The following is a 13473-nucleotide window of genomic DNA, read 5'->3' on the forward strand; positions in this document are numbered from 1 at the left end:
TATATATATGTGTATATATTTAAAATTAAATAAAATTGTTAAAAGTTGAATCAGGTCTGACAAAGCACAGTGTGCATTCGGTAAATACACAATCTGAACATGTATAAACCTCATTCATCGGTAGACTTTAGACTTTAACCATGGAGATGTGATAAAGCATATGAATTTGCATACTTCCCTAATAATTGATCCTCAACACTGGGTAAATGTATTTAGTATGACTGCCATAGACCATTAGAGCTGCGTTTTTGAGAGCTTTACCCCTTAAAATCATAAGTCTGAGGTACACTTGTTTTTGTTTTTTATTTAATTAATGTGCATGTACAATTACTGTTACATTTGCAGACAAAATGGATAAAATGTTACAAATGCATCTGGAATAATATTATTTCCTTTGCCACTGAAAGAAAAAAAGAGAACAGCGTGTGGCCTTGTCCCATATTGCCCACCTGTGTTATGTGACCACTGAACGCTAGTTCTTATTAGCAGCGGCCTCTATATTTAGAGCACAAAATGCTAGATAATCAGTGAGCCACAGTACAATGGCTGTGTTCCAAAACACAGTGAGCTGCCTACGTAGGCAGCATTATAAGACATCATAGATGCAAGGCCCGTTCCAAAAGTGTGATTTATGGGCTGCTGCCTGTGTAGAGGTTTCCCAATCACTGACTTATAAGGTTTCATTCGAGTAGGGATGGTTCATATGCAGGAAGCAACGGAGCTCACTGGATTTGTGAAAAGACCCAACATGTCATGAGTACTGAGAGAACACATGCATGTTTATTCAAGAGATTTGTTATATTTTGTTGATGGAGAGACACCAAATCCACGGCCTCTGCGGCTCTGGAGTGTGACCAGTGTCCATCCACAGGATTCGGTGTCTTTCAGGCACACATTGGGCTCTTTGTTTAGTTTCGATGTGGCGGCTCTTATCTCATTGTGTGAGGCAGGCTTTTCACACGATATACACACACATTTGAGGGTTCGATTCAAGACGATTTCGCTGTTTTTCATGGAACTTATCTCCGCTGTGTGTTTGCTCACTGTGTTTCTCTCTCTGACTCATGCCTCGGTCAATGACGTTGTACTGGAGCACACAGAAATGGGCATATTTTTGCTTATTGGGGTGTTGTAAAAACATAAATGATATTAATTATACACCAAATTTTGTGTTTAGCCATTCCAAAACTAGGCTTTTCTAAAATTTTTGATTTAAATTAACATGTGTTTTTTTGTTTTTACACAATGGAATCAGAACATTATCAGTTTCTTATCAAAATTCTTGGTGACAAAATATATGTATGTATGTACAATTTTCCTGTAAAGGGTAGGTTTAGGTGTAGGGTGACGGAAAATACGGTTTGAACAGTATAAAAACCATTAGGCCTATTTTATTTCGTTATCCGTTAAATTATGGTTTGCCCAGACTTCCTGTTTCATTTTTAAAAAAGTCAACAAAGGAAGGAAAACTGCAGAATTCCTTTCATTTCCATTTCCACATTCCTAAGCCTAATTACAAGCAATAATAACGCTACTGTTTACTTAATATAAGTAAATATAGTTTATGTCTCTGAATGTGGGAATCATCAGTGCAGATGAGCTTTCTAAATGTCATGACAGTGTGTTTTAGACTAATAGAGCTCTATTTCTGAGGCGCTCTGGGAGACTTCTCATTCAGTGACATGTACTGTAAATACAGAGAGAGATCAGCCACTGTCGCTGTTTGTCAGGTTACGCTCTCAAACAGAGGCGTGAAAGCGCTGGATAAAAGATCAGCGTTCGTATCAGTGCTTGCGCTGGCCTGGTTTCTTTCGCTGCCGTCTCTTTGGTGTGAGCACAGAAATAGCAGGACGACTATGACTCATGGCTGCACAGCCGAGCGTTTCTCTGTCACACTGTCACAAGTGCAGAACCTGTTAGACGGATTCTGGAGTTAATGTTAATGTGAAGACGGACGGATGGACCGCCTGAAGCAAAGTGAACATGTGCAGAAACTTCTAACATTGCTCTTATAACCCTGAACACACACATGCACACCCATGAGATATACGCAAACACATTAGATCCATTGCTTAGTATACATTTTGGTTTGACGATTGCAAACTGCATTGGAATGATCTAATATTGATCTTTTTATCTACGCCTTAAGTTATTTACCTTGTGCCTTAAATAATAAGTCATTGAAGTAAGAAATACATTTTTATAATTTGTGACAGTTGTAAAATTTGAATTGTTACTGTTTGGGTCAGTAATATTTGTACATGCATCCATTTCCACAAAAATTTCAAGCAACACAACTATTTTCTCAAATGTTTTTCAAGCAGCGAGTCATCTTATTAGAATGATTTCAAGGACACGTGGGAAGACTGGAGTAATGAGGCAGAAAATTCAGCTTTGCATTACCTAAATAAATTGCATTTTAAAGTGCATTAAATTATATAAAAAGGTCTGTTTTTAAGTGTGCAATATTTTACAATATTTCAGTGTCCACTGATTAAATAAATGCAGCCCAGGTGATCAGAGAAAGGTCTTTCTAAACCATTTTTTTTTATCAGCAGTAACGATTTTATGCTAGATAAGGTTAGTTCACCCCAAAATGAAAAATCTGTCATTAATTACTCGCCCTCAAGTCGTTCCAAACCCATAAGACCTTTGTTCAGCTTCGTAACACGAATGAAGATATATTTAAACACAACTGAAATGTTCCCAGGTCCAGAAACAAAATAAACACATTGGTAAATCAGTGACTCAACCTCAGCTTTGTGACTCTACAAGAATACTTTTTTGCTCAAAGAAATCAAAATGAACAATTTACTCAAGCGTTCTTCTTCTCAGAGTTAAATTTTTCATAATTTTTGGTAGTACTTAAGAACTTATGTGACCTAATCAGCGCTGTTTACAATCGGGGGAAAGCATGCTTATGAAGATGGAGCTTATGGAGTTAAGCGGTCGTATGTGATGTGATACTGGTGGAAGATGTAACTTGGGACAAGAATGATCGAGTAAATTATGTTTGTTTTCTTTCAGCAAAAGAAAATAACATTTCCTGATGTATTTACCCCATTTCTGGACCTGGGAACATTTTAGGTGTGTTGCTTTGAGGGTCAGATGGCTTTCTGATTTCATCTATAATATCTTCAATTATGTTCCGAAGATGAACAGGAGTCTTACTGGTTTGTAACGAGTATGTAAGGACAGAATTTTCATTTTGAGGTGAAATAACACTTTGACATGTAATTGAATAATTTCCTGAAAATATCTAATAGTTCCTATATTGATATTATTATAGTTATAGGCATCAAAATGAACTGTATTCACCGAGTGCGCAAACCCAGATTAAATGATGTCAGCCTTGAATTGGAAAATCAACGCCAATACATAACATAGCCCTATTAGCTTTACATAAGCCAGGCATTGAAATTGGTTTCAAAGAGGCACAGAATCACAGCAAATGTGATACTGTCAGGTGGCAGCACTACGTCTCTCTCTCTCTCTCTCTCTCACGCTCTCTCTCTCACTCTCTCAGAGGTCAGGGTGGTCTCTGTATGTTACGCCGTTTGCAGCAGCAGGAGGCATCGCAAGGTGAAGACACATCGGCTGTCATTGTGCTGAGCGGGAGAGANNGAGAGAGAGAGAGAGAAGCTGCGTTCTCTGGCTCACCGGAATCGCTCGTTCACACTCGCTGTTGACGGATGAGCCGTCGGTCGAGGCTGAGAGCTCGGCAGCTTGTGTCAAGCTGAGGGGAGAGCGGAACATGAACATAATGAGAACCTTCCCTCGCTTGCTTTCAGATACCGGCCAGAAGAAGACGCCGGAGAAGAAGGATGGAAGGCGGATGTCGTTCCAGAGACCGAAGGGCACCATTGAGTATTCCGTAAGTAGGAACCTCAACCCCTTTGCTTGTTATTTCTGTGCATGTGCTCTGCGTTGTAGCCTTGCAGATCTCATCTCAGCGCTGTTTACTCTGTGAGGATTTTTCCACATGTACCTGCAAGATTTCTGTGAGAGTTTGCACAAGTGTGTGTGTTTGCGTGCGTGTGTGTTTGTTTGCATCCACAGGGATGAATTGGGAGCAAGTGTGTTTTAGAAAGGGGAGACGCTGCACGAATGTTTACATCAGCCTGTGTGTGTGCGCGCGAATGTTCTTATCAACATGCATTCCAGCAGAGTATTGCTGAATGACCTTCCTTTCTGCGTTTGCATTTCTATTGATTTGCCGAGTGCCGAGCCAGAGAGAGAGTGAGAGAGACCGTGTGAGCTTCGATTGTCTGTCTTAACAGCTTGTTGTGTTCTTGAAATGACCCTCAAATTCCAGCTGCGGGCAGAACGCTTCTCGTCTCTCTCCCTAGTAACAGAGGAGCGTGTGGGTTGAGACGAGAACTGGAGTTCTGCCTGGAAGTGGAAAGAGACAGAGGAGAGGAAACTGCTGGCGGCTAGAGCTGTCATTTAGCCAGAAGATTGGAATCATACCGCTTTTTCACCAAAACCGGTGCTGGTGCTGATGCCGGCTCTCAGTCAGGCAGTCTGATGAAGTCTCTCAGAAATGGACCATGTTAACACTGACATGAACTGATTAGGTCGCTGTGTTTTTAACATTAAAACTAGAGATGTACAAAGTCTACTAGTCAGGGCTACCTGAATAAACACTCGATTTGAATAATCCATGCATTTAAAGACACAAAATGTCACGTACAGCTTGTTGTCAGCATGCTATCGAAGGCACTGTAGGTAAAAATATGTATATGAGTAACGCTAAAGTTTATCAAACTTCACATTCAATTAGTCGGATGCGTAGTCAAGTATGTGACTAGTCAAGTATGGTTACCCATCCTTAATCCAAAGTAATTTAATTAAGCATCTATTTTTATATCACTGCTTTCTTTTGAATGTGTAGTTTCATTCAAAATGTCAATATATTCTAATGTTATTAATTTTCATATATATAATATTTTCAGCATCATTACACTAGTCTTCAGTATCACATGATCCATCAACATTCATTATTGTTGTAATTTTTCACTATTATGAAAACAGTTGGGCTGTTTAATATTTTTGTGGAAACCGCATTTCATGGAGTGGAATGTTCAAAATAATTTTAGAATTTATTTGAAGTGCAAATTCATTTTAAATGTCTTTAGTGTCTTTTGATCGGCATTCTTGCTGAATAAAAGTACAAAGTTTTTTTTTTTAAGTTTCCTAAATGTTGATGAACATAGGTGTATATATATATAGATATAGAGATATAGATGTCTTTATATATAAATCTCTAGTCGTGCTATAGTGACCAATTTTAATTGTTTCATTGTGACTTAATTCAATTCTTCATTGTTTTGATGTTTACATTTATAACAAAAATTCAGAGCATTTTTATCAGTTCATTAAGTTTGAGACTAACTGGTCAGGCACCAGAACACTATCGGTGGAAAAGGGTTCAGAACCGCCATCAGGTAGCTGTGGGATTGGATGGTGTGCTCGGTTCATCCGAGTCAGTGTTATTGCTGCTGCTGTCACGGTTCTGTTTCCAGACACTTCTGCTCTCCCCTTGGATCTGAGCAGGTGTCTGACACCCGTCTCCCCCAGCACACACTGAAGATCCGTCTTTGTCGGCTGAAAGTGATTGACAGTGCCTTTGTTTTCCTCTGCAGAGCGTGAAAAGTGTGCAGGACGACAGCAGGGCATTTGTCACCGGGCATAAACAGCGTGTCATGAGGCTGTTTGTGGCGGTTGTTGGTAAGAAGGGGTGTGTGGGGCTTAACATGAGAGAGATGGCAGATATGGCACTCGTATCTCAGTCTTCCAGCTTGCCTTGCGGTCTTCCTCTCCAAACCATACCACACTGCTGCAATGATGGAGTGATGGATATGACATTAAGAAGATGTTTGGATAATCACTGGTCATGATGCGTAACCCTGAACACACAAATATTCTCACTATTTACATGTTGTTCCAAACATGTTTGACTGTCTTTTTTTTCTGTGATTTCATTGTTGTTGTTTTTACAGTGAAAGTCAGTGGAGTCTAGTGATGATTTGGATCACACTGACTTTCTTTGTTTTTCATTTTGGGATATGTTCAGAGACACTGCCTCCGTTATTGCCCCCTGCCACAGGTGATTGTCGTCATTGCTCTTTTCTCAAGAAGCAGTCTCGACCTCAGGAGGGGTTGAAGGAGAGCTAAACTATTGTAGCCCATCTGCTCAATCACTAATAATGCTCCGCAGGTCAGCGGGTTCTCACCATTGGCTGGTCTGTGGCCAATTAAAGTGGTTGGACTCCGGGAAAGAGTGAGAGAGATTGAGATCTCATCGGAGAGAAACAGTGAGGATTCAGCATCTGCTTTAATGCTTTCTGAGTCTGTTGATTCCCGTAGCAGTCTAGAGTCATTGTAACAGCACTGAAGTCGTGTAGTTAGTAATTAAAGCTTATAGTTTCATTATGCATGATGCATACTGTGCACAAAATCAATAGACTTTCTGTGCATATTTATTATTGCATTGATTTGTATTCGGCATCAGCAAATCATGCAAAAATCACTCCTAAGCCCTTAAAAATACATTTCTGACTGTACGTGAAGCTCATATGAGATTTCATCACAGGGCTGAGCTGCCTTTAGGGTGAATGTCAACAGTTTTAGGCAGTGAATGTGTGACCAGGCTCACCAGTTGCCCCTTGACCTCCTGCTGACAATTGCCGAAATATGAACATCACACAAGTTCTGTGTAGATTCCAATGGTTTCAGATAATGCTTTGATATTTATGATTGTCATATTCATGTACCCTGGTTTCATGAAGAATTCCATGGTATTATGATGTCCAAAGCACGGTTGACGTCTCTATGGTCTCCAAGCACTGGCTCATCTACGTCCTACGAAAGCGATAGCGCCAACATCTTGCCAAGACTGCTGAGCTAAAATTAGTTCTTTAAGTGATCAGCGACGCAGTTAGCCAGCGTGTGCCATGAGGGTAGTAATGACAGCGTCTCTATGGCAACTCTCATGCCACGGCAGCCGTGATGTCCCACGCAGTATGGAGCTCGTCTGATTTGACATTATGCCTGATTGCACCGTTTGCTGGAATGTCATTTCCAGTTTGATGAGCTGCGTGCTATGTACACGTGAATCTGACGAAACCAAGAACATGTATGGATTGTAATTCATCCCAAAAAATTTAAAGACAGAAAATTTTTCATTGTAACAGGTTTTTTTTATAACAATTATTATCATTACTGAAATGCAAAAGAATAAATTATGTAAGAATATTCCCCCAATTTTACAGACAAGTTTTAAGCCTAGTCTTAGGCTAAAATGTAAATCTGAGCTGTTTTAACTGAAAGAANNNTTTTTTTTTTTTTTTTTTTTTTTAAGATGCCTAGTTTTTTTCTAAGGTATGTTTATCAAAAATGCTTTAGAAAATGTCCTAATTGAACTATGGCGTAATCCTGGCTTTGGCTAAGCCCTGTCTATGAAACCAGCCTAATATGTCTTAATAAGATTAATCAATAAAAAGAATTGATTAAATTACCCATATATATGTGTGTGTATTAGGGGTCAACTGATTTCCCATCTGACCAGATATCTGTGCCGATAATTTGGTTTATTTTTATGGCTATAAGTCATTTTCAAAACCTTTTTGCTCATAATTTAAAAGCATTAAGAAAGTTAAATCGCCGTCGGCCCTGAAAAACATACTTTCTGGATCCTAATGAATGGCAGATTATAAGATAACATAATGCATAGATAAATTATTTGAACAAACATTAAAATTTACAAATTTGAAGGGGTATAATGCTGTATAATAAAATGTACAAGTAGAGCACTTTAGTAATCAAATAATACATGCAGAAATGCATTTGTTTGGATTTGAATATGACATCTGATGAGCCATGTGAAAACTTGTGGAGCTTGTTAGGGTGGTGTAAGAGCTAAACACTCTCATGATGCTTGGAGCCAACCCTAGACTTAACTAGTCTTGATCCTTATGACCTAAGAGTTTTGCGTGTCTAAAGTCAGAATGGGTGTAATGGTTTGATGCCATATAGATTCTATTAAAGTGTCTGGTAAAGTGGCTAAACGGCAGCGTATTGTTATAACAAATAAGTATAGTTTTTGCTGGATGAATTATTTATGTTGATTATTAACCTTTATGCTTTAAGCCAGTCTAAGACTCTGGTGTTTCTTTACTAGTTGTACATATCTTTGCATTAATTTATTGTTGATTCCTTTGACTGACTTGTACGCAGTATACTACAAACTCAAACAAGAATGCATTTGAACTTCATTTTATCCGTACGCAGTTCCCAGTTCTCAAAAGGAACTTTGAGCCGCCCATGTCTGGAAATTTTTGAGTTTGTCTAGACTGTTCTGATGACTCTTACTGCTGCGTGTGTCTTTTTTTCTGAGCAGAAGCGACTGGCAACGGCTGACATCTCTACTGGCACAGCTCGTGTTGTATATTGGGTGTTATTTTTATCCACGGCTGCCTTTAGAAAGAGGACGACAGACCTCAGCGGGACTTCCTGCTAAAGTCTGAGATTAAATTAGGAGGGAAAAAACATGGACGAGAGGGATAGAGCACGTCTAGACTGCAGAGAAAATCATGAATTCGCCATCTAACAGCTACAGGCATTAGCGTCCAGTGAAGGCAGGTTGTGTTTGCGCTGAAATGAAGCGTCCAGAAGCTACAAATAAATAGCCCACGGAAGAGCCGTTTTCAAATGGCTCTCGCAGGGAATCAATGTTCTGTGCCAGACAGACGGGATGAAAGGACGCCGCTAGCGTGGGGGCATTGGGAATATCGACTACTGACGTTCCCATCTGGAGACAACCAGAAAACTTCTGTGCAAATTCGGGAGGGGGTTTCTTTCATTCTCTAAGAAAAACAACTCACAGAAGTCTGATTCAGAGTAGGAACAGTATTAGATATGCTTTTTACTTTCTGGGAAAACTCTTGTGTGTTGACGCAAACCATTTCAGTCATGAAGAAGCATGTTTATTTTATATGTTTTCTCTGGATTGACCTCTTAGGGGGCGCTCACACAGGATGCGCTCTTCTGTTCAAATCAAAAGAATCTTGAGGCATCTTTTTCAAAGTTAAACTCCTTTTAACTTGGTGTTGTTTCTCGAAAACACAGAGCTCCTGCTGTCAAAAGATAAAGAAAAAGACATGGTGTTATGAAGAGCAGCTTTGTCTTTTGGTGGGAACTGGTAAAAATTTCCACCAAATGTTTTCTTTTTTCATAATTTTCTCACCGTCAAATTGTTGTTCCAAATCTATTCCAGACCTTCTTCTGTGGAACATAAATGTAAATGGCTACCTTTCATACTTTTCCTCCAGGCTAAACTATGTGTCTGTGTCTCCTTGATCTGAACATCTCGCTGCCCTTCTCACATGAGAGACTCATGATATAGTAAACAGACAGACTTTGAACCGTGTATAATACTTTACATTAAGCAATTACTACAGTGTAGTCATCTGACAGCCCTCGGATATTCATGTTTACGGGACTGTAATATGGTGGTGTGGACAGTATAGGAGAAATTTAGCATGTCATTGTTTTGTAGAATTGATCATGCAGTAATACGTTCTACAAAACACGTGCAAAAGGGGAAGAATATGTTCACACCATGCAGCATTTCTCTTACTGTTAGGTTTTTTGTCTTCTCGCTTTGTTTTAGTGTCAAACACATTTTAAATTTAAGCCATCTTTTCGCTCTCTTTACCTATTTATTTGATCTTATTTTGCTGCACAACTGTTTTCAACACTGATAGTAATAAAAATTCTTCACAGTAGAATGATCTCTGAAGGATCGTGTGACACTGAAGACTGGAGTAACCATGCTGAAAATCCAGTTTTGCATCACAGAAAAAATATACATTTTTAAATACAGTTAAATAGAAATGAGTTATTTTAAATTGTAATAATTTTATCACAATCTTTCTGTTTTGCTATATTTCTGATCAAATAAATGCAACCTTTATGCTTTATGAGACTTATTTTAAAAAAATATAAAGAATGTTACCAACCCCAGCGTTTTGAGTGGTAGTGTACAACATCCACTTCGTGTAGACCAAGAGGAACCTAAAGAAATGTCTTCCTCTTCTCTTTTCTTCTTGTTTTCACATGTTTTCTGTGCTGTTTTCGTGCAGGTGGAGTCGCGGGACACTCTGAACAGCATTTCACTGAAGTTTGACACAACTCCCAACGAACTCGTTCAGCTCAACAAACTCTTCTCCAGAAATGTGGTTCCCGGTCAGGTGTGTTTTTTTTATTTTCCTTTTCCTTTTAAAAAGGCTGGTAATGCCATTTCATGTGGCTACTGTGTTACAAAAATCACACGCTCTAAACTGAATTCATGGCAGGTCTTCTTTCATTACAGTGCTTCACTCCCTTACCATTAGATCTCTGCCAACAGCATATCAATTATTGGCCAATATGACATTTAACCAGATGATATCTCTCAGAGAGATGGAGTGATTAATGACTTGTCTGTACCAGTCAGCGCACAAGCAGTTATGAAAGATCTCTTGCTAAACAGCTCCAGTATTGTTTCATCATCTCCCCACAAATACATGTTCAGCAAAGCTGAAGTCCAGAGCGTTGATATTCACGTGGCGGCGAACGCAAGTAATGAGAGGGTAATAGATAGAGTCAGGCGCTGGAGATGGTCGACCGCCACCTGACTCTGTACAGCTGGAGGGCTCTCAGCACAGATCACGTGACCAGAACTCTGCGGCTTCTTCCATTAGCGTAATCCTCCCCGGCGCTTCGGCCCGCTGAACAACCCCTCAGCACTGACTCCACTGCCCTGCAAACTAACACAAGTGGAGCTTGTTCTGTGTTCAGAGATCTGAGGAGCACCGGGAGAGATCATGTTTTTTTCAAAAATGTGTGTATGTTAAAAAAGTGTTTTTGTGTTTGAGAAAAGTTGGTGGCATGTATGTATGTATGTATGTATGTATGTGTGTGTGTGTGTGTGTGTGTATGAGCAGTATCACACAATTAGCCATGCAGTATGGCTGTATATTGGCACAGCTTGTGATCTGGCCTTAGGCACAAGGCCTTAGGCTGCTAACACCCTGGAGCTAACATGCTCAAAAAAGTCAAAGGAGATTTTCAAATAGACGTTATCTTTATTAACGAACCACACATCTGAAGTCTAAACAAGTACATTCTTACCTAAAAAGTCTTATATCTCATAGAAAAATTGTCATAAGGGGAAATTTTGAGATGTATATATCACATGGAAGCTGAATAAATAAGTATTCTGTTGTTATATTGTTTTTTTAGGACAGGACAGTATTTTGAAAATCTGGAATTTAAGGAAAAATTGGCATTAAAATGTTATGGTTAGCAATGCATATTGCTGAACAAAAATATATTTATTTTTATAATAAAGGATATTTACTGTAGGAAATTTACAAAATATCTTCATAGAACATGATCTTTATGTCTATCATGTCCTAATGATTTTTTACATAAAAGAAAAATCTATCATTTTGACCCATACAGTGTATTTTTGGCTCTTGCTATAAATATACCCCAGCAATGTAAGACTGTAATGGTTTTGTGGCCCAGAGTCACATATGTGTGTGTCACCCATGCTGGCAATATGAGTGGCAATGCTCATTGGCTAATTTTGAGCTATAAAATATGGGATGTGTAACAGTGTATTATATATATAAAATATTTCTGAAAAATACTGCATTAAGTTATTTGTATTAAGTTAATTTATTATGTTTGAATTAAATTTTTAAAACATATTTATCCATTACTGTATGATTCAGATTCAGAACAGATGTTTTTCTACTTCAAATGCAAAAAAAAAAAAAATTTGTGCTGTTTGTTTTTTGTCAATCATCAATTAACGTCCCTTAGAATTCTTTTTTTGGGTAAATAACCAGTACACCTTAACATGTACAATGGATAATAATTTAGATACATTTTTGCCTGTGTGTGTGTTTGACTTTTTTGACTTTTTCATTTGGGGACAAACTCGCTGACACATGTCCACTGAATTTACCTAAAATTATTCTGGCTTTTTAAAAGTAAAAATGAATAATAGAGTATTAAAAAGGGAATAACAGTGCAATCGGTTTTCTTTAAGCAGGTCAGGGTTAGTTGTAGGAATTGTATGAAAACTGTGGACAGTAGAGGTTTGTGGTGCAGTATGTTCTCATTTGCATAGCTAGATCAGTGTGTGTGTGTGTGTGTGTGTGTGTTGGGATCATTCATGCGTGCAGTGTGGCTGGTGTTTGTTAAGCTTAACGCTGCGGTTGTGTTTGCAGGTCCTGTATGTCCCTGATCCGGAGTACGTGTCCAGTGCGGGTAGCTCTCCCTCCTTCAGTCCCAGCAGCCCGCTCTCTCCCACCTCCTCAGAAGCTGACCTGGAGAAAGCGACCACGGTATGTGACATTTCCCTCTTCACACCCGCACAGCCTCATCATTTAACCTGTGCTCTGGAGAGACTCACACAATCACACACACCCATTAGTTCACGCTGAAGGATCTCTGGATATTTTCCAGAAGCTTATGTATCTTATGATTTTTGGCTTGCAGGGTTCATGTGAAAGAGACTTAGCGGAACAGTGAAATCATGAGCTGACAGCATGAGATGCTGCTGTTCATTGTCAGACGGGAAACATTGGGCTTTGTTTTCTATTGGCTGATGGGAAGAATGGTGGTCGTGCAGAAAAACTCTCCATTATGTTGTTGAGGTATTCGCGTCTGTCAGACGAATAGAAGCCGTAATTGTTCAATAAATTAACTTAAGGTCAGCAAGTTCATCTTAGGTGTGTATGTTTTTTGTAAAATACTCGTAAGTGTCCCGTTTTAAAAAACTGGAAGTAGGTTTTCAGGAAAACAGTTTGAGAGCTGTTTGCAAATTACACACTTCGTTTCAAATACTGCAATTATATTGAACTAATAGTTAACAAAGAAAGACATGTGGATACATAAAATATTTATACAACACAAATGGATATACTTCTGTAAATTTGCTTTTGAGCAGGTTTTGAGATCACCTGGCTCAAGGCTGTGGTTCTTCACTATCAAACATTATATTTACACACCCTCTGTAATCAAATGCCTGCCATGAGCTGTGTTGACTTGCCCTCATTCTTGTGCACTTTATCTTAATCCTCAAGAAATGGTGAATAGGACTGGGTGGTGTAGATTTTATAATATGTAAAAAAACAGAAAGAATTTGCTCTAAAATGAGAACTCAGTTATTAACAATTCTCAGGAATCATGTTTTTTTTTTTTCATTGTGCATTCCAGTTAATCTCAATCAAACTGCAGTTGCAATAAAACACAATGAAAACATAACATTATTTAAAAAAAAAAAACATGATTTTTAAAAGAAAATGGAAAATGTTTTTTTGCAGATGAACTCTATATTTACAAATATTTGAGTAAAATTCTGTAAAATGTTAATTATTATATATTTGCATATTTTAATATCTAAAAATAATTACA

General features: G+C 38.5%; 1 protein-coding gene across 2 annotated transcripts in view; it reads left to right on the forward strand.

Annotated features, from left to right (window-relative positions):
* The window catches only part of LOC122360227 (oxidation resistance protein 1-like), a 47284-nt gene that overhangs the window by 8126 nt on the left and 25685 nt on the right, over positions 1–13473 (forward strand). The window contains exons 3-5 of one of the 2 annotated variants that reach the window (XM_043260648.1): positions 3792–3874; positions 10146–10253; positions 12285–12401. In XM_043260648.1, the coding sequence (XP_043116583.1) occupies positions 3792–3874; positions 10146–10253; positions 12285–12401 (308 nt within the window). Of the gene's footprint in view, positions 1–3624; positions 3875–10145; positions 10254–12284; positions 12402–13473 lie in introns of those variants that run through there. The other variant, XM_043260647.1, reaches the window with a different exon arrangement.

Source organism: Puntigrus tetrazona, chromosome 16 (genome assembly GCF_018831695.1).
Source record: "Puntigrus tetrazona isolate hp1 chromosome 16, ASM1883169v1, whole genome shotgun sequence".
NCBI lineage: Eukaryota > Metazoa > Chordata > Actinopteri > Cypriniformes > Cyprinidae > Puntigrus > Puntigrus tetrazona.